Source organism: Salvelinus namaycush, chromosome 31 (genome assembly GCF_016432855.1).
Source record: "Salvelinus namaycush isolate Seneca chromosome 31, SaNama_1.0, whole genome shotgun sequence".
Classification (NCBI taxonomy): domain Eukaryota; kingdom Metazoa; phylum Chordata; class Actinopteri; order Salmoniformes; family Salmonidae; genus Salvelinus; species Salvelinus namaycush.
This window is the reverse complement of record NC_052337.1, coordinates 44,575,800-44,593,891: the sequence shown is the minus strand read 5'-3', so window position 1 is coordinate 44,593,891 and position 18,092 is coordinate 44,575,800. Positions and strand designations below refer to the sequence as shown.

The following is an 18,092-nucleotide window of genomic DNA, read 5'->3' as shown; positions in this document are numbered from 1 at the left end:
CTGTCAGAGTGACCATTGGGTTCTTGGTCACCTCCCTGACCAAGGCCCTTCTCCCCCAATTGGTCAGTTTGGCCAGGTGGCCAGCTCTAGGACGAGTCTTGGTGGTTCAAACTTCTTGTATTTAAGAATGATGGAGGCCACTGTGTTCTTGGGGACCTTCAATACTGCAGAAATTATTTGGTGCCCTTCCCCAGATATGTGTCTCAACACAATCCTGTCTTGGAGCTCTACGGAAAATTCATGGCTTAGTTTTTGCTCTAACATGCACTGTCAACTGTGGGACCTTATATAGATGGGTGTGTGCCTTTCTAAATCATGTCCAATCAATTGAATTTAACACAGGTGGACTCCAATCAGGTTGTAGAAACATCTCAAGGATGATCAATGGAAACAGGATACACCTGAGCTCAATTTTGGGTCTCATAGCAAAGGGTCTGAATACTTATGTAAATAACTTATTTCTGTTAAAAAAAATATATACATTTGCAAACATTTCTAGAAACCTATTTTCACTTTGTCATGATGGGGTATGGTGTGCTGCAGAGATGGTAGATTGATGAGGAAAAACATTTGCTCAACCAGAGGCTGCGCTCTTAGTGGCCAGTGATTTTAATGCAGGCAAACTGAAATCTGTTTTACCTCATTTCTAACAGTCACCTGTGCAACTAAAGGTAAAAACCTCTAGATCACTTTTACTCCAAACACAGAGATACATACAAAGCTCTCCTTCACTCTCCATTTGGCAAATCTGACCATGACAATATCCTCCTGATTCTTGCTTACAAGCAAAAACTCAAACAGGAAGTACTAGTGACACGCTCAATACAGAAGTGGTCTGATGAAGCGGATGCTAAGCTACAGGACTGTTTCGCCAGCATAAACTGGAATATGTTCCAGGATTCATAAGATGGCATTGAGGAGTTTACCACAGCAGTCACCGGCTTCATTAATAAGTGCATTGATGAGTCATCCCCACAGTGACCGTATGTACATATCCCAACCAGAAGCCATGGATTAGAGGAAACATCTGCACTGAGCGAAAGGCTAGAGCTGCCGCTTTCAAGGAGCGGGACACTAATCCAGACCCTTATAAGAAATCTCAGTACGCCCTCCGACGAACCATCAAACAGGCAAAGTGTCAATACAGGACTAAAATCGAATCCTACTACACCTACAAGCTCGTCGGACGTGGCAGGGTTTGCAAACTATAACAGATTACAAAGGGCAACCTGGCCCGAGAGCTACTCAGTGACCAGCCTACGAGACGAGCTAAATACCTTCTATGCTCGCGTCGAGGCAAGCAACACTGAACCATTCGTGAGAGCACCTGCTGTTCCAGACGATTGTATGATCACGCCCTCCGTAGCCAATGTGAGTAAGACCTTTAAACAGGTCAACATTCACAAGGCCACAGGGCCAGATGGATTACCAGGACGTGCACTCAGAGCATGTGCTGACCAGCTGGCAAGTGTACTCACTGACATTTTCAACCTCTCCTTGACCCAGTCTGTAATAGCTACATGTTTCAGGCAAACCAGCATAGTCCTGTGCCCGAAAATGTCAAGGTTACCTGATTAAATGACTACCGCCCTGTATCACTCACATCTGTAGCCATGAAGTGCTTTGAAAGGCTGATCATAGCTCACATCAACACCATCATCTCAGAAACACTCAACCCACTCCAATTTGCATACCGCCCCAACAGATCCACAGATGACGCAATCTCTATTGCACTCCACACGGCCCTTTCCCACCTGGACAAAAGGAACCTACGTGAAAATGCCTTTCATTGACTACAGCTCAAAAGGACCCTGGGTATGAGCAGCTCACTCTGCAACTGGATCCCGCGCACGACTCCAACACCATCATTAAGTTTGCAGACGACATGAGGTCTGATCAACGACGATGAGGAGACAGCCTATAGGGAGGAGGTCAGAGACCTGGCAGTGTGGTGCCAGGACAACAACCTCTCCCTGAATGTGGACAACACAAAGGAGCTTATCGTGGAATACAAGAAACGGAGGGCCAAACAAGCCCCCATTCACACTGACGGGGCTGTAGTGGTCGAGAGCTTAAGGACCTATCATGGTCCAAACACACCAACACAATCGTCAAGGAGGCCATGACAATGCTTCTTCCACTTCAGGAGGCTGAAAAGAGTTGGCATAGGCTCTCAAATCCTCAAAAAGTTCTACAGCTGCATCATTGAAAGCATCATGACTGGCTGCATCACCGCTTGCTACGGCAACTGCTTGTGATCCGACCGCAAGGAGCTACAGAGGGTAGTGAGTCCGGCCCAGTACATCACTGGGGCAGAACTCCCCGCCATCAAGGACCTCTATACCAGGCGGTGAACCAAAAGGTACCTGAACAGCTTCTCCCCCGAGGCCATCAGACTGCTGAAGAGTTAATCAAATGGCTACCAGGACAATTTACATTGACCCCTTTAATTATTAATTTTTTCATCTAATTTATTTTGCACTGACATTCTTGCACTGGCTCTACGCACACTCACACTCTATACCCATGCACTCACACATACTGCACAGACACTCCAACACACACACACACACACACACACACACACACACACACACACACACACACACACACACACACACACACACACACACACACACACACACACACACACACACACACACACACACACACAACATAAGCTCACACACACAAAACACACAGACATGCATATTGGGCATTGTGCATATTGATGCCACAACTCTCTGAATGTCCTTGAGTGTCCAAGCCAGAGCACGGACTTGAACCCGATCGAACATCTCTGGAGAGACCTGAAAATAACTGTGCAGCGACGCTCCACATCCAACCTGACAGAGCTTGAGTGGATCTGCAGAGAAGAATGGGAGAAACTCCCCAAATACAGGAGTGCCAAGCTTGTAGCGTCATACCCAAGAAGTCTCAAGGCTGTAATCGCTGCCAAAGGTGCTTCAACAAAGTACTGAGTAAAGGGTCTGAATACTTATGTAAATGTGATATCAGTTTTTTATTTGTAATAAATTAGCAAAAATGTGCTTTGTCATTATGGGGTATTGTGTTTGGATTGATGAGGGAAAAAAACGATTTCATACATACCAGGTGGAAAAAGTGTGTGCAAAATGTGGAAAGAGTCAAGGGGTCTGAACACTTTCCGAAGGCACTGTATGCTGCTGCTACTCTGTTTACAATGTATTCTGATTGCCAAATTACTTTTATCTCTACCTACATATACATACTGTATAACCTCAATTACCTCAACTACCTCGCACCCCTGTACATTGAGTCGGTACTGGTCCTCCTTGTATACAGCCTCATTATTTTTATTTTTTTGTGTGTTACTATCTCCTTTTTTATTTAGCTAATCTTTTCTTACTTTTTAACTATTTTTAACTCAAAGCCTTAGGGCCTATGATTTCTTAATCCGGCCCTGCATACAGTCACTGCTCTGCCTGCATACAGTCACTGCTCTGCCTGTACATTCCTTTCCATCCACCTCGCTCTGCTTGCTCCGCTCACCCGCTTCTCGTGAGTTTTTCGCTTTAGTTGGGGGCAAATTTCCAGCGTTTTTGGTATGAAGGTGGCTTCTCTCGCTCTCTCTTTCCTATAATATTTTTTTGGGGGGGTAAAATAAACATACGAACAACAATTTACAGACACCCCTATCCTTAGTGCCTGCATTGTTTGCCACGTGGACTTAAATTGTACCAATTCGTTGTGTTCTCAATCGCCCATGCTATTTCAATAATAAGTCATTCAATTTCTCCATTGTGTTAATGATGGTGGATTACGTTTTTAATATATGTTTTTTCAAGATGAGAAGGGAATCGTCCAGCCCATTGGGTATCTAACTACACCCGCATATTCTGTGTTCTGAAATATGCAGACAGACGGATTAAAAGTACATTTGCATAACTTTTGAACTTTATAGCATTCCCAGAAAGCATAGATTATTGAATCGCTGTTAGTTTTAGACTTAAGACATGACTCTGCCGTTGTACTGTAGAATGTGTGAATTTTGTCTTTTGTATAATAAATTCTATACGTTAGTTTATACTGGATTAAGCGTACATTTTCGTGAACTGTAATTTCATTAGTTAGGCTCCAACTTTCCCTCCATCTTGTGCCAACATCAGTTCGTTTTGAGTCAAATTGTTTATTTTATTAAGAGATTGTCAGTTGGATAGGCTCTCTGCAAGGTTTTGTACATCTTACCTATCATATGAACATCCCTTTCTGACTCAAATAAGATTCCCTCATGGGTTGCTCTGATGATCAAAATATTTCAAATCGAAATTGTGCGATATGTAACTTTTGTGATATGTATTTCAAATGATCGACGTTGGTCAGTCCAAAATGACTTTTTCATTCTGTAATGGAAATACGTGTATTTCACGTTACCAAGTCATTTCTGGTTTCCATGCCTTTAGGTATCCAGGTTGTGTTTTTAGAGAGTGATGTTGGTTCTTGTAGAATATGTTCAATTTTCTTCTATATTGTTAAAGTGTTCTTAACTATGAAGTTGTTCATGTTTTTAGCTTTATCCTTCGGAAAATAGACACATAAATGGATTCTGGGGATGAGTATGCTCATCTTCAATATGTACCCATTGTTCCTCTTTAGTGCATTTAACTATATGTCTCAAGTAAAAGCCTTGGGTAGTGAGGTGATACACTTCCAGGTCTGGAAGGTTAAAACCCCCCTCAGGCTTTCATATTGTTGAGTAATGGAATAACGTTATCTTTATATATTTGTTGTTTGTTGACACTTATTAACCATCCTAAATATTACATTTTTAATAATCCACAAAGGATTGTTGTAGATTGTGAGTTATTCTTTTTCTTTTTCCTATTTCCAATATTTTGTTATTTTATATCCTGAGATTTTAGAGTATTCTGAAAAGGACTTCAGACATGCCATCTTCTGTATTCAGTGTACAACTGCCTGGACTGGCCTGGCCCTAGTGTGCAAAACTAACAAGGCCTTAATTTGGCTTCTGTCTTGGGTGAGGCGTTAAATACTCAGGCCTGCCGTCCCTTTGCCAAGTCCCTGGCAACCTCATCGGAATACTAATGTTGAAACGGTTACCCGCTGCCCTCAATGTTATGGCCTCTTTTCCCCTTGCCTGCCTGCAACGTTCAGGAGGGACTACCTCGCTTGTTTTCTCCAGGGGAAGTTGACAGACTGTCTACCCAGGGGTCTCCGTTGCAAAAAAAAAAAAAAATGGAAACAGAACCCTGCCATCCGTAAAAACAGACTTTGGCAGTGTGGGGTCTCTTAGGGCTGAGAGTCAAAAGTCAAGTCGGACTCAGTGGACACTATGGATTTTAGGGAGAAGTTGTAGGGGAATTGTATTGTTTGCAAAGCAGCTTCAGAAGTAACCTTTCAGTTACAGCTGAAATAATTTCAAATTCTATTTCCTGTTTTTGAGAGGGTAAGGGCTAAAATTAGTTATGGGATGGAAAAAAACATAATAATACATCATCATTCTATTTGTAAGAAAGTAATTAACAATCTGAATGCACGCACATGAATAATATGCATACAAATCATTAACATTTACAGTGGCAAGAAAAAGAATGTGAACCCTTTGGAATTACCTAGATTTCTGCATAAATTGGCCATCAAGTCACAACAATAGACAAACATAGTGTGCTTAAACTAATAACACACAAACTATTGTATTTTTCTTGTCTATATTGAATACATCATTTAAAAATTCACAGTGTAGGTTGGAAAAAGTATGTGAACCCCCTAGGCTAATGACTTCTCCAAAAGCTAATTGAGTCCAATCAATGAGACGAGATTGGAGACGTTGGTTAGAGCTGCCCTGCCCTATAAAAAACTCACAAAATTTGAGTTTGCTATTCACAAGAAGCATTGCCTAATGTGAACCATGCCTCGGACAAAAGAGATCTCAGAAGACCTAAGATTAAGAATTGTTGAGTTACATGAAGCAGGAAAGGGTTACAAATGTATCTCTAAAAGCCTTGATGTTCATCAGTCCACAGTAAGACAAATTGTCTATAAATGGAGAAGCACTGTTGCTTGTTCAGCACTGTTCAGCACTGTTGCTACTCTCCCTAGGAGTTGACTGCAAAGATGACTGCAAGAGCACTGCGCAGAATGCTCAATGAGGTTAAGAGGAATCCTAGAGTGTCAGCTAAAGACTTACAGAAATCTCTGGAACATGCTAACATCTCTGTTGACGAGTCTACGATACGTAAAACACCAAACAAGAATGGTGTTCATGGGAGGACACCACGGAAGAAGCCACTGCTGTCCAAAAAAAACCATTTCTGCACGTCTGAAGTTTGCAAAAGTGCAACTGGATGTTCCACAACGCTACTGGCAAAATATTCTGTGGACAGATGAAACTACAGTTGAGTTGTTAGGAAGGAACACAACACTATGTGTGGAGAGAAAAAAGGCACAGCACACCAACAACAAAACCTCATCCCAACTGTAAAGTCTGGTGGAGGGAGCCTCATGGTTTAGGGCTGCTTTGCTGCCTCAGGGGCTGGACAGCTTACTGTCATCGACGGAAAAATGAATTCCCAAGTTTATCAAGACATTTTGCAGGAGAATGTTAGGCTATCTGTCCGCCAATTGAAGCGCAACAGAAGTTGGGTGATGCAACAGGACAACGACCCAAATCACAGAAGTAAATCAACAACAGAATGGCTGAAAATACGCCTTCTGGAGTGGCCCAGTCAGAGTCCTGACCTCAACCCGATTGAGATGCTGTGGCATGACCTCAAGAGCAGTTCACACCAGACATCCCAAGAATATTGCTGAACTGAAACAGTTTTGTAAAGAGGAATGGTCCAAAATTCCTCCTGACCGTTGTGCAGGTCTGATCCACAACTACAGAAAACATTTGGTTGAGTTTATTGCTGCCAAAGGAGGGTCAACCAGTTATTAAATCCAAGGGTTCTCATACTTTTCCCACCCTGCACTGTGAATGTTTACACGGTGTGTTCAATAAAGACTTGTTTGTGTATTATAATTGTTTGTGTATTATTAGTTTAAGCAGACTGTGTTTGTCTATTGTTGTGACCTAGATGAAGATCAAATCAAATTTTATGACCAATTTATGCAGAAATCCAGGTATTTCCAAAGGGTTCACATACTTTTTCTTGCCACTGTATAGGCGCAAGATTTATATGCGTAAGGAAATTAAATGCACTAAATATACTAACTTAATTGACTAGTAAATGGTGTAAACAAATATGAAAAACTGGGTAACACTTTACTACCTGTTAGACATAACAGGACGATTCCAATGCCGGAATAAAAACAATTCTTATGAGAGGGCCATGAACAGTACCCAGTAATGCTGTATACTGCTAGAAAGCTCAGATTTTCATTATTTACTATGAGTTGTATTCACTTTTCCAACCACAAGATGTAGTAAATAGTATGAATCGTACGAAAATATTATGATTTCATACGCTATGAACAACCTATTCATGAAAAATGTGCGAATATGGCCTGACATACATTATGTTTTGGGATAATCTTCATATATTTACAATCAACTTTACAAATGACATCCTATATGATTTTAGCTACCTTATTACTGTAATAAATGATGATAAAACTTGTGGTTAGGGAAAAGTAGCCTTATTTTTGGGTCACGGCTTTTATTCATTCTTGTGTCCCTCCCCTTCTGAAACTCACAAATGTTTAACCATCTCCGCTTTAATCTCCTCTAAAAGTTGTCCATCTGTGAAGAACACAAAGGTTTTGTTTCACATCTACAAATATCTATTTTATTTTTATTTTTTTTAAACTTGATATAAAACCATTTGTGTTTGTTGTAGAACGATCCCACGGGGCACACGACATCATTTCAACGTGGATAATTGGGTAATATTTGGTTGAGATGTTGATCAATGAGATTCCAACCTTAAACTTCCAATATGTTTTTAACCGTCTAAAACCACATCCAAATTCCAATGGGAAAACAATGTCTGATTTTTGCTTTAGTCGTCACACTTATCACTGCGTGTTCAACTATTTAAAAGTTCAAACGAGAACACAATGTCAGACATGTTGTTTATTGATACAACAGATGAATGTGGTATCCCCGTGCTTCATCTAATAGCACAACCAAACGACCTGGATTGCAGGTGAGAATACATTTAAAGTACATAGCGCAAGTGATCAGTGCTGTTCGAGATTCTGCACAGATTATTATAGCAATTGTAAAGATCTCCAAAGACCTATTCTTTAACTTAGATTTTTGTTTGAGATGGGGACATAAAATCCCAACATATAAACTATGAATTTGTAGACAAACTGGAATAAAAGCCAGAATAAGTCAGTGGCACAGACTGACCTATCCAAGCAGAACTATCCAAACTCCTCCAAATGTTGATATTTGGTTGTACAGACAACCAAACACAATTCAACATCCCAGTTTGTCTACAACTTAAAAATTGATGTGTCGCATTCACATCTTCATCTCAACCAAACCTCAAAGATAAAGGAAAGGACTAACTCCAATCCAATCAAACGTTAAATGCACTTCAAATAAAGTCACATTTGATTTTGTCCCCTTCTTTCAATGAATCCAACATATTCATAATTAACTTAAAGCCAAGACCTTATTTGTGTTGTCTGTTTTCTGTGGTTGATTTGAATCAGCTCTTGATGACTTTGCAAAAGCCGTAGGCCTAAATAGTATCCTTGATGATATATCACTTATAAAGTACGGTCACATTTAATATTCTCTGTTAAACCTACCCTTTGAAATGACTTCGATAGCAACAGTGAATATGTTTAGTTCTTCAGAGACCTCTCAATAATCATTCTCACCATAGCACATTGGTAATAGTCAGCAGCAACTATCAAAGCAAAGCAGGGAGACAAAATGAATAGCTGTAGATAGATCAACCCTCCAGTAGGAGGTGCTGCCCAGCCTATAGTTTTTTCACTGAGAGTGAATTTTACGTTGAAGATCTAACGTTGTTTCAAAAGGTACAAATTCAACATATCTAATACAAGGTTCCAGCTTCCAGTGGCTGTGGATATGTAACCTGATACCCCAGGGTCTTCTGAGGCGAACTCAATTCAATGACATAATAACGTAAGCCCCCAGAATTGCGGCGTTTACGCTTAACCGGTTAAATCCTGAAGGTATAATGCGTTATGATGTGGTTATAATGCATTGTAAGAGCATGCATGACCCCCCCCCCCCCGTGTGTTACCAAATTCTTGTCTATTTGATCTTACCTTGACATGGCCCTCTTTGACCTCCCCGTACTGGACATGTTTCCTCAGGTGGTTACAGATGGCTCTGAGAGTAGGGTGGACCTCCACACAGAAGTTACACCTGTAGCCGATCGGTGCTTTGTCAGCATTATTCACCAGCTAAAAGAAAAGAAAAAGGGAAGGAAAGGGTGGTAAATCTAACAGCCTTACACTCATTCCACTGATATTCTCTATAACTGATTTAATTTCTAACGATAAAACTTTAAACATCAATACTATGTGTAACATTACTATGTTAGCCCAATACAGTGAAAATGCTTCATATACTGTTGGTTATTATTCACAGTCTCATTCTCATTCTAGTCCAAAACAATGGCCTCATTTAGTATTGTACTGCGATGATAAATCACCATCATTTTGTAAACTCTTCTACTCACTTTCTCAGGCTTTGTCTCCGGTGGCTCGGACGACTTCTGCTTGCTAAGGAGCTGTTTCCTCCTCTCTTGCCGCATCGCCCTCTTCTGGAACTCCTCGTTATGGTTCATCAGGTGAGTGCTGAGGAGAGGAAGGCCCAGGAACTTCAACTCGCAGTGGGAACACTGATAGAGTTCTGTCTCCATCCCATCTTCCGTGAGGTTGGGGTGGATGACAAAGTCCTGTTTGTGGTCCTTGCCGCTGTGATGGTCGTTGTAGTGCATGGAGAGAAGTCTCACCGTGCTGAATAGCTGGAAGCATTTTAAACACTTGAAAGGCAGCCACTCGGCAACCTCTCCCTCTGGTTCGGGCTTTGGTTCAACCACCACCACTTCTGTTACCTCTTCAACATGTTCAGGTTCTTTGGCATAGAGCACAGTGAAGTAGCGTCCGAGCTTGCTGGTGTGTTGCCGCTTGGGGAAGACTCCTGGATGGCGTTTGATGTAGTGTGAAACTATGCTCTTCCTGCTGAAGGCCTGGAACGCACAGAGCGAACACTCCCTCCTCTCCACGGCCAATCGTAGCTCCTCGCTCAGCTCCGACCCTTCAGCCTCCGATGCCACGGGCACCACCACTTTACTGGGCTTCTCCGTCAAAGTCTTGGAGGCTGCCAGGCAATGTGTGTAATAGGCATCAATGTCATGACGTTTCTGGTAATGTGCCGCCAGGCCTTTGCGAATGGGATTGGTGTATGAACAGAGAGCACACTTGAAGACGTTGTTCTTGCCTTCCGGTTGAGCTCTGACGTTGTTGTGCTTGATGCGGTAGTGTCGAGCTATGCCTTTTCTGGTTGAGCAGAAGTACTTGCAGAGCTGACACCTAAACACAGCATGAGTTTCTCCTTTGTTGATAGGGAACTGGGTGAGAGCAAGTTTAAATTCGCTAACCTCTTGTACCTCTGATGATACACTTGTGGCACTGCATTCAGCGACCACCTCATCTTTCACAGTGGAATATGGCACGAGGGAAGGCTTGAACATATCTGAAGCTGGTTGATTGTGATATTTTTCATAGTGAATTTTCAGTTTCTCCAATGTTCCATGAGTGTACGGACACATTTTGCATCTGTATGCTCCATAACCCTGTCTTTGGGTCTTGCACTTGTCATCCACTTCAGTTATATCTTTAACCTGCTCGATGTCATCCGCAAAGTCCTCAGCGGTGACTTTCACCAACGGATGCCTCTTCTGGTAATGAGTAAGAACTCCATGGATGCGTGAATTCACATATGGACAGTGTCGGCACTTGTAAACCGAACTTGGATTTATATCAGCTTCTTGTGCGAAGTCAGCCGCCTTGACTTTCATGCCTGGGTGTTTTTTGCCATAGTGTGTCAGAAGTCCATGTAGGCTGTTATACTCAGACAGACATACAGTGCACTGGTAGGGGTTGTTGGAGATCGAGTTGCTTGTGTGGGAGAGCCTGGGATGGTATTGGTGGTGTTGGTGCTCTTGAGGTGAGTTAGGGATATCCAGTGGTCCTTCATCGTGAGTAGTTGGAAGAAAAGTGAAAGGTGGTCCTTTAGCCATTGAGGGGTGGACTTTCTCTTGGGATCTTGGACCTTTGATTATGTCCAATAGCACAGACTCATCCCCTTTGACAGCCCAGGGGTGGACAGCTTGGTAGTGGTTGGTAATATCCCAGATGGAGCACGCCTCGAAGGCACAATCTCTGCATTGGTAGTGCTTACTGTCCCCAGCGTTCCCCCCTGGCTGGGAGGCGGTAGTATCAGGCCCGGCCCACAGCTTGCTTGCCATGTACGTGTAGTCAACATTGTGCTCTGGGTGGCGTCTTTGGTAATGCATTAGCAGCCCGTTGGGTTCCGCATGGGAGTAGATGCACCACTCACAGTGATAACCAGCCTCCAGGATGCCATCTTGGTACGCCCAGTGTAAAATGGTCATGGCTGTGGCTTTCACAGTAGGATGATCCTTCTTCAGGTGCTTCTTCAATGCGTAAACGTATGGAGATGTATAAGAGCAGTGCCTGCACTTCAGTGAGCGAAGACATCCGGAAGATGCTTCGGTCTCGGTGGGAGCAGCAGGGGCTATGGCAGAGGCGGCAGTGCCTGACTGGCCCATCTGCGCTCGCTCTCTTTGACTGCGGACCACTGCAGTGTGCCGGCGTACAAGGTCGGCATTGGACTTTGCGTCCCTGTGCTTCTTCTGGTAGTGAATAAGCACTCCTTTGACAGTGCGGTTCCCGTAGTCACAGTGCTGACAGAAGAAAAGCATCTCTGCTTCTCCTTTCTCTGTGACAACTCTAGCGTGAGAATTGCTGGACCCATCAAATCCATTGCTGTTGAACTGTTTGAGAAACTGCTTTGGGGGTGCAATCTGAAGCTCATCCATTAGTTTCATCAACCCAGAGGTGGGAGCGGCGTGCTTGATGTATTTCGCAGTCACCTTTATTTCTGGATGTCTCTTTTGATAATGGACAAGAACTCCCACTACAGAGCGGTTGCTGTACACACAATGTTTACAGTAGTAGATCTCCTCATCTGTACCAAATGGCATGGCGGCGCTTGGCGACTTAGCAGGGGTTGGTATATTGACGTTGTAAGAAGAGTTGCCTGCTGACTGTGGCCTATCGACTGTGATAACTCGCATGGTTTTCTGAATGCGGAAATATGAGGCCTTTTGCTCTGGGTGCTTTTTCTGATAGTGAACCAATACAGAGTGCATGTTAGGGCTAGCAAAGGAGCATATGTCACAGTCATAGACCACAACATTACCAACCTCTTTCAGGGCCTCTGTCTCAGAGCTTGAATCTTGCGTCTTTGCAACACTTTTGAGCACAGGACTGGACGAGGACTTGGGCGTGGAAGGGGAGGAGCTACAGGTGAAACTCTTGGGACCGGAATTTAAAATTTCTCTCAGCGTTTGAGATTCTGCTCCCTTGTGCTGCTGTTCCACCATGTAACTCGAGAAGATCATAGCGTTGTTTATTTTCACCTCAGGGTGCATTCTTTGGTAATGGGGCATCAAGCTTCTGACGTTTGGACTTGTGTACGAACAAAAGCGGCACATGTACACCAAATCTGGCTGGTTGAAGTTCAGCACATTGCTGGCTTCTGGGTGGTGATCCATGTAGTGCTCATGAAGGTTGTTGAAGTTGGTGTATTCGATGAAGCACTCCAGACAACGAAATACGGCACTTTGGTCCTCAGGGTCGAGGATGTATCTAAAGCTAAACTTAATGTAGGGGTGCATTCTCTGGTAGTGGGTGCTCACACTGCGGGCTGACTTGTTATGGTAGTCACAGTGCTTGCAATAGAATCGTGCCATCCCTGAGTCCTCTGTATAGTCGAGGTTCTCCTGGAAAGAAGTGTCCCGGCTGTCTTGGCTGCTCTGGTCTTGGAGATCCGCTTTAAGATCAACAGACTCCTTGTCCTCATCATCAGAGAGTGTCATTGCAATGGGAATGTTTCTTAGCTTTGACGTGAGGGTTCTTTTTCTTTTACCCACCCGGCCTTCGTAAAGCTTGTTGTAAACGTAGCCATGATTTTTACTCTCACTGTTGTTCTCCTCCTTGTCTCTGCCTGCATCTTCATTCACGTTGAGCTCTCCTTCCTCTTCATCATCCATTTCTTCCAGATTAATCACCAGATCCTCCTGTTGCTGACTGATCTTGCTCTGAAGGTTGTTGGCAATGTCATCAATCCTAGTTCTCTTCTTGACTGGGGACAGATCCAAAGGTAGATCATTGATGGACTTCCTTGCAGTTTTCCCAGTTAAGTGCTTTTTGGATCCAAGTCCTAGAATTGAAGTCTGTGTTTTTTGTACCTGGCTCGGAGAACTGGAGAATGTTTCCAATTCCGAGTCCTGTTGCTCATTTGTAGAGCCCTCCAAGCTGGCAGCTTGCATGTCGTCACAGTAGGAGTGCTTGTGTTGCTGGTGAACTCGCAGCCCTTTCAGCGTGGTTGTCGAGAAGCTACAGAGTGTACAGCGGTGAGGATTTTGCTGGTTTAGATCATTGCCCACATTACTTTGCTTTTTCCCATTGACTTTGGAAGCAGCAACGTTTCCTCCGTTCACTGATTCTGGTGTCTCGTTATTCTGAGGACCTGGGCTTTCACTGGTCAGGTCCATGGTCTCCCAGTCTGAGGAGTGACTTTGCTTGTGTGTGCCTAACTTGAGAGGGCTGGTGCAGATAAAGGGGCACTCATCACACTTGTATACCGTCGTCTTCCCAGACAGGTGTATGTTCTCAATGTGACGGGAGATGCTTCTGCGATGCATGGTGAGGAAAGAGCAGAAAGGACACTGGAACCTGTTCATGTACCTTCTGAATGGTATCCCTTTAGTCTCCAGCATCTTGTTATCCTCTTCGGACAGAAGCTGCTTGGCAGAATCCCCAGTTGACAAGGGGTCGGTGTAATTGGGATCATCCTCAGCACCCAGTTCCTCGTCATCTTCCTCAGAGGTGCTCCTGGAGTCGTCAAGCATGCTTAAATCCATCTCCATGGCAGAGTTGGAAACATCGGACATGACGAAGGTGGACCTGTCAGACAAAATGGAGGATCCCGTGCTGTTGGGCGCTACCGATTGAATCTGTGAATACTGATAGGGTGATATCCCAGAGGCAGGCTTGTTGAGCTTGAAAACTGAGGAGTTGACTACAGAGGAGCCTTCATTACCACTCAGGTCTTTGAAAACCATTTTGGAGTTAGGAGGGCTTCTTGGGGAGGAGGGGGAATCAGATTTAGAAGAGCCTGCGCTTCCTTCTCCTTCTCCACCCGGCTGGATGGTTGAGATAATTTTCCCCATGTTGCGGTGCTTTTTCATCATGTTGTCACACCACTCTCTTCGAAGCGCTTGGTTTCCCCTTGACTTCCCCAGAGGTTTAACCATGGACTCCAGGATACCACGCTCTACCACATCCTCTGCTAGTTCCTCACTGGGTTCGTCGGACGATAATGCCTCAGGGTCATCGACAGCCTCAGACAGAGATTCTGGGGGGTCCAGATTTCCTTTATGATACATCTTCTGGTGCTTCAGGATCCTGGCTTTGCGTGGAGACTTGTATGTACAATACTGGCAGGAGAACACTTTCCCAAGACTGTCATGGATAACGATGTTATAGTTGGACTGTTTGGACGTATGGGAGGCAGGTGAGTTCCCGCCACTTAGTGAGGTTCCATGTACCTTCTTGGTGTGTTCAGACAACAGAGATTTTGATCTGAAGTAACGAACACAGATTTTGCACTGGAATAACTGGTTTGCAGTTTTGTTAGGATGGTTTGCTGACTTGCTGTATGGCATTTGGTTCAAACTTGAAAAGTCTGTTTCAAAGGAGTGGCCAATGGGGAAAAAATTGAAAAAATAGATGTTAAAGCAGTCTTTCCTTAAATAGCAATATCAATGTTAATATACTGTAAATATTAGAACGTATTCATACCCCTAGACTTATTCTACATTTTGTTGTGTTACAGCCTGAATTCAAAATGGATTAAATAGATTTTTTCCCTCATCCATCTACACACAATACCCCATAATGACAAAGTAAAAACATGTTTTTGGAAATATTTTACAGAAATATCCCATTTACATAAGAATTCACACCCCTCAGTCAATAATTTGTTGAAGCACCTTTGGCATAGATTACAGCTGTGAGTCTTACTGGGTGAGTCTCTAAGAGCTTTCACGCCTGGATTGTACAACATTTGCACATGATTATTTTCCAAAATTCTTCAAGCTCTGTCAAATTGGTTGTTGATCGATGCTAGACAACCATTTTCAGGTCTTGCCGTAGATTTTGAGGTAGATTTAAGTCCAAACTGTGACTCGGACGCTCAGGAACATTCACTGTCTTCTCGGTAAGCAACTCCATTGTTGATTTGCCTTGTGTTTAAGGTTATTGTCCTGCTAAAATGTGAATGAATCTCCCTGTATGGTGGAAAGCAGACTGAACCAGATTTTACTCTAGGATTTGCCTGTGCTTAATGCCTTTCTGTTTCTTTTTAATCTTGAAAAACGACTAAGTATTGACTCAGGGGTGTGAAAACTTACAGTACCAGTCAAAAGTTTGAACACACCTACTAATTCAAGTATTTTTCTTTATTTTTACTATTTTACACATTGCAGAATAATAGTGAAGACATCAAAACTATGAAATAACACATATGGAATCATGTAGTAACCAAAAAAGTGTTAAACAAAACAAAGTATGTTTTATATTTGAGATTCTTCAAAGTAGCCACCCTTTGCCTTGATGACAGCTTTGCACACTCTGGGCATTCTCTCAACCAGCTTCATGAGGAATGCTTTTTCAACAGTCTTGAAGGAGTTCCCACATATGCTGAGCACTTGTTGGCTGCTTTTCCTTCACTCTGCGGTTCAACTCATCCCAAACCATCTCATTTGGTTTGAGGTCAGGTGATTGTGGAGGCCAGGTCATCTTATGCAGCACTCCATCACTCTCCTTCTTGATCAAATAGCCCTTAAACAACCTGGAGGTGTGTTGGGTCATTGTCCTGTTGAAAAACAAATGATAGTCCTACTAAGCGCAAACCAGATAGGATGACGTATCACTGCAGAATGCTGTGGTAGCCATGCTGGTTAAGTGTGCCTTGAATTCTAAATAGATCACAGACAGTGTCACCAGCAAAGCACCCCCACATCTTCTCCCCCATGCTTTAGGATGGGAACCACACATGCGGAGATCATCCGTTCACCTACTCTGCGTCTCACAAAGACACGGCGGTTGGAACCAAAAATCTCAAATTTGGACTCATCAAACCAAAGGACAAATTTCCACCGGTCTAATGCCCATTGCTCATGTTTCTTGGCTCAACCAAGTCTCTTCCTCTTATTGTTGTCCTTTAGTAGTGGTTTCTTGGCAGCAATTCGACCATGAAGAACTGATTCACGCAGTCTCCTCTGAACAGTTGATGTTGAGATGTGTCTGTTACTTGAACTCTGTGAAGCATTTATTTTGGCTGGAATCTGAGGTGCAGCTAACTCTAATGAACTTCATCAGATGTAACTCTGGGTCTTCCTTTCCTGTGGCGGTCCTCTTGAGAGCCAGTTTCATCATAGCACTTGATGGTTGACTGACCTTCATGTCTTAAAGAAATGATGGACTGTCGTTTCACTTTGTTTATTTGAGCTGTTCTTGCCATAATATGGACTTGGTCTTTTACCAAATAGGGCTATCTTCTGTATACCACCCCTACCTTGTCACAACATAACTGATTGGCTCAAACGCATTAAGAAGGAAAGAACTTCCACAAATTAACTTTAAACAAGGCACACCTGTTAATTGAAATCCATTCCAGGTGACTACCTCATGAAGCTGGTTGAGAGAATGCCAAGAGTGTGCAAAGCTGTCATCAAGGCAAAGGGTGGCTACTTTGAAGAATTAGTTTAACACTTTTTTGGTTACTACATGATTCCATATGTGTTATGTCATAGTTTTGATATCTTCACTATTATTCTACAATGTAGAAAATAGTAAAAATAAAGAAAAACCTGGAATGAGTAGGTGTGTTCAAACTTTGGACTGGTACTGTATGTTCTGTATTTCATTTTCAATACATTTGCTAAAATGTTTAAAAACATGTTTTCACTTTGTCATTATGGGGTGTTGTGTGTAGATGGGTGAGAAAATAAATCTAATTAATCCATTTTTAAATCAGGCTGTAACACATTTTTTTTTTTAATAAGTCAAGGGGTAAGAATGCTTTCTGAAGGCACTGTACGCAAAGAATAAGACATACGCCTATACATATTATATCAATATCATAAATAATAATAACAAACATGATCTTTAGCATAATAATCACAACCTTAATCATAATCATTTGTCCATTAACATCACCGTTGACGCAGTTCCCTTACCCGTTTCAGTTTGTGGAGATTTATTCTGCTCCTCTTCCTCCCCCTCTGTCTGGCTGGGGGAGTTCAGAGAGTCTGACCTGGACTGGCATGGACTCCCGCCCCCCTCTCCGTCTCCAACATCCGTGGGCTGCAGGAAGGCCGTGTGTACATCCCGGATGTGGGCCTTGAGGTCGTCGTACGACTCGGCCCGGAAGTCACAGCCATCGCACTGTAGCACCTCCATCGCTGAGGACTCCCTGGAAAATCAGGGAAACCTGGCGAGAGAAAGACAAAAGAGAATGGGTGAGGCCTCAGTCTCAGTCGCACACAATAACATGTCACATTTAGGCCCCGGGGGTGGGAAACACAAAAGTCTGAGTCTTTAGGCCTAGCACCGGTGTAGGCTAAAAACCTGTGATAGAAATGCAACAGAGAGATTGAGAAAAGGCTCGATTCCTCAGCTCTGACATTACTGCGTTGCACACTGAGAAGAAGATCCGTTTTTTTTGTTGTTTTGTTCCATGGTTCCAAGAACAATGGCGAGATGAGGAGGGATTACTCAGTTGA

The 18,092-nt window shown here is 43.1% G+C and overlaps 1 protein-coding gene across 1 annotated transcript in view; it reads right to left on the bottom strand.

The window, feature by feature from the left end:
* Positions 1 to 17,769, bottom strand: part of znf462 (zinc finger protein 462) — a 54,669-nt gene extending 36,900 nt beyond the window's left edge. The window contains exons 1-3 of the mRNA XM_038970181.1: positions 17,547 to 17,769; positions 9,626 to 14,989; positions 9,274 to 9,368 (exon numbers count right to left, since the gene is read on the bottom strand). Coding sequence (XP_038826109.1) covers positions 9,274 to 9,368; positions 9,626 to 14,989; positions 17,547 to 17,769 — 5,682 coding nt within the window. The remainder of the gene's footprint in view (positions 1 to 9,273; positions 9,369 to 9,625; positions 14,990 to 17,546) is intronic.
* Between the last annotated feature and the right edge of the window lie 323 nt (positions 17,770 to 18,092).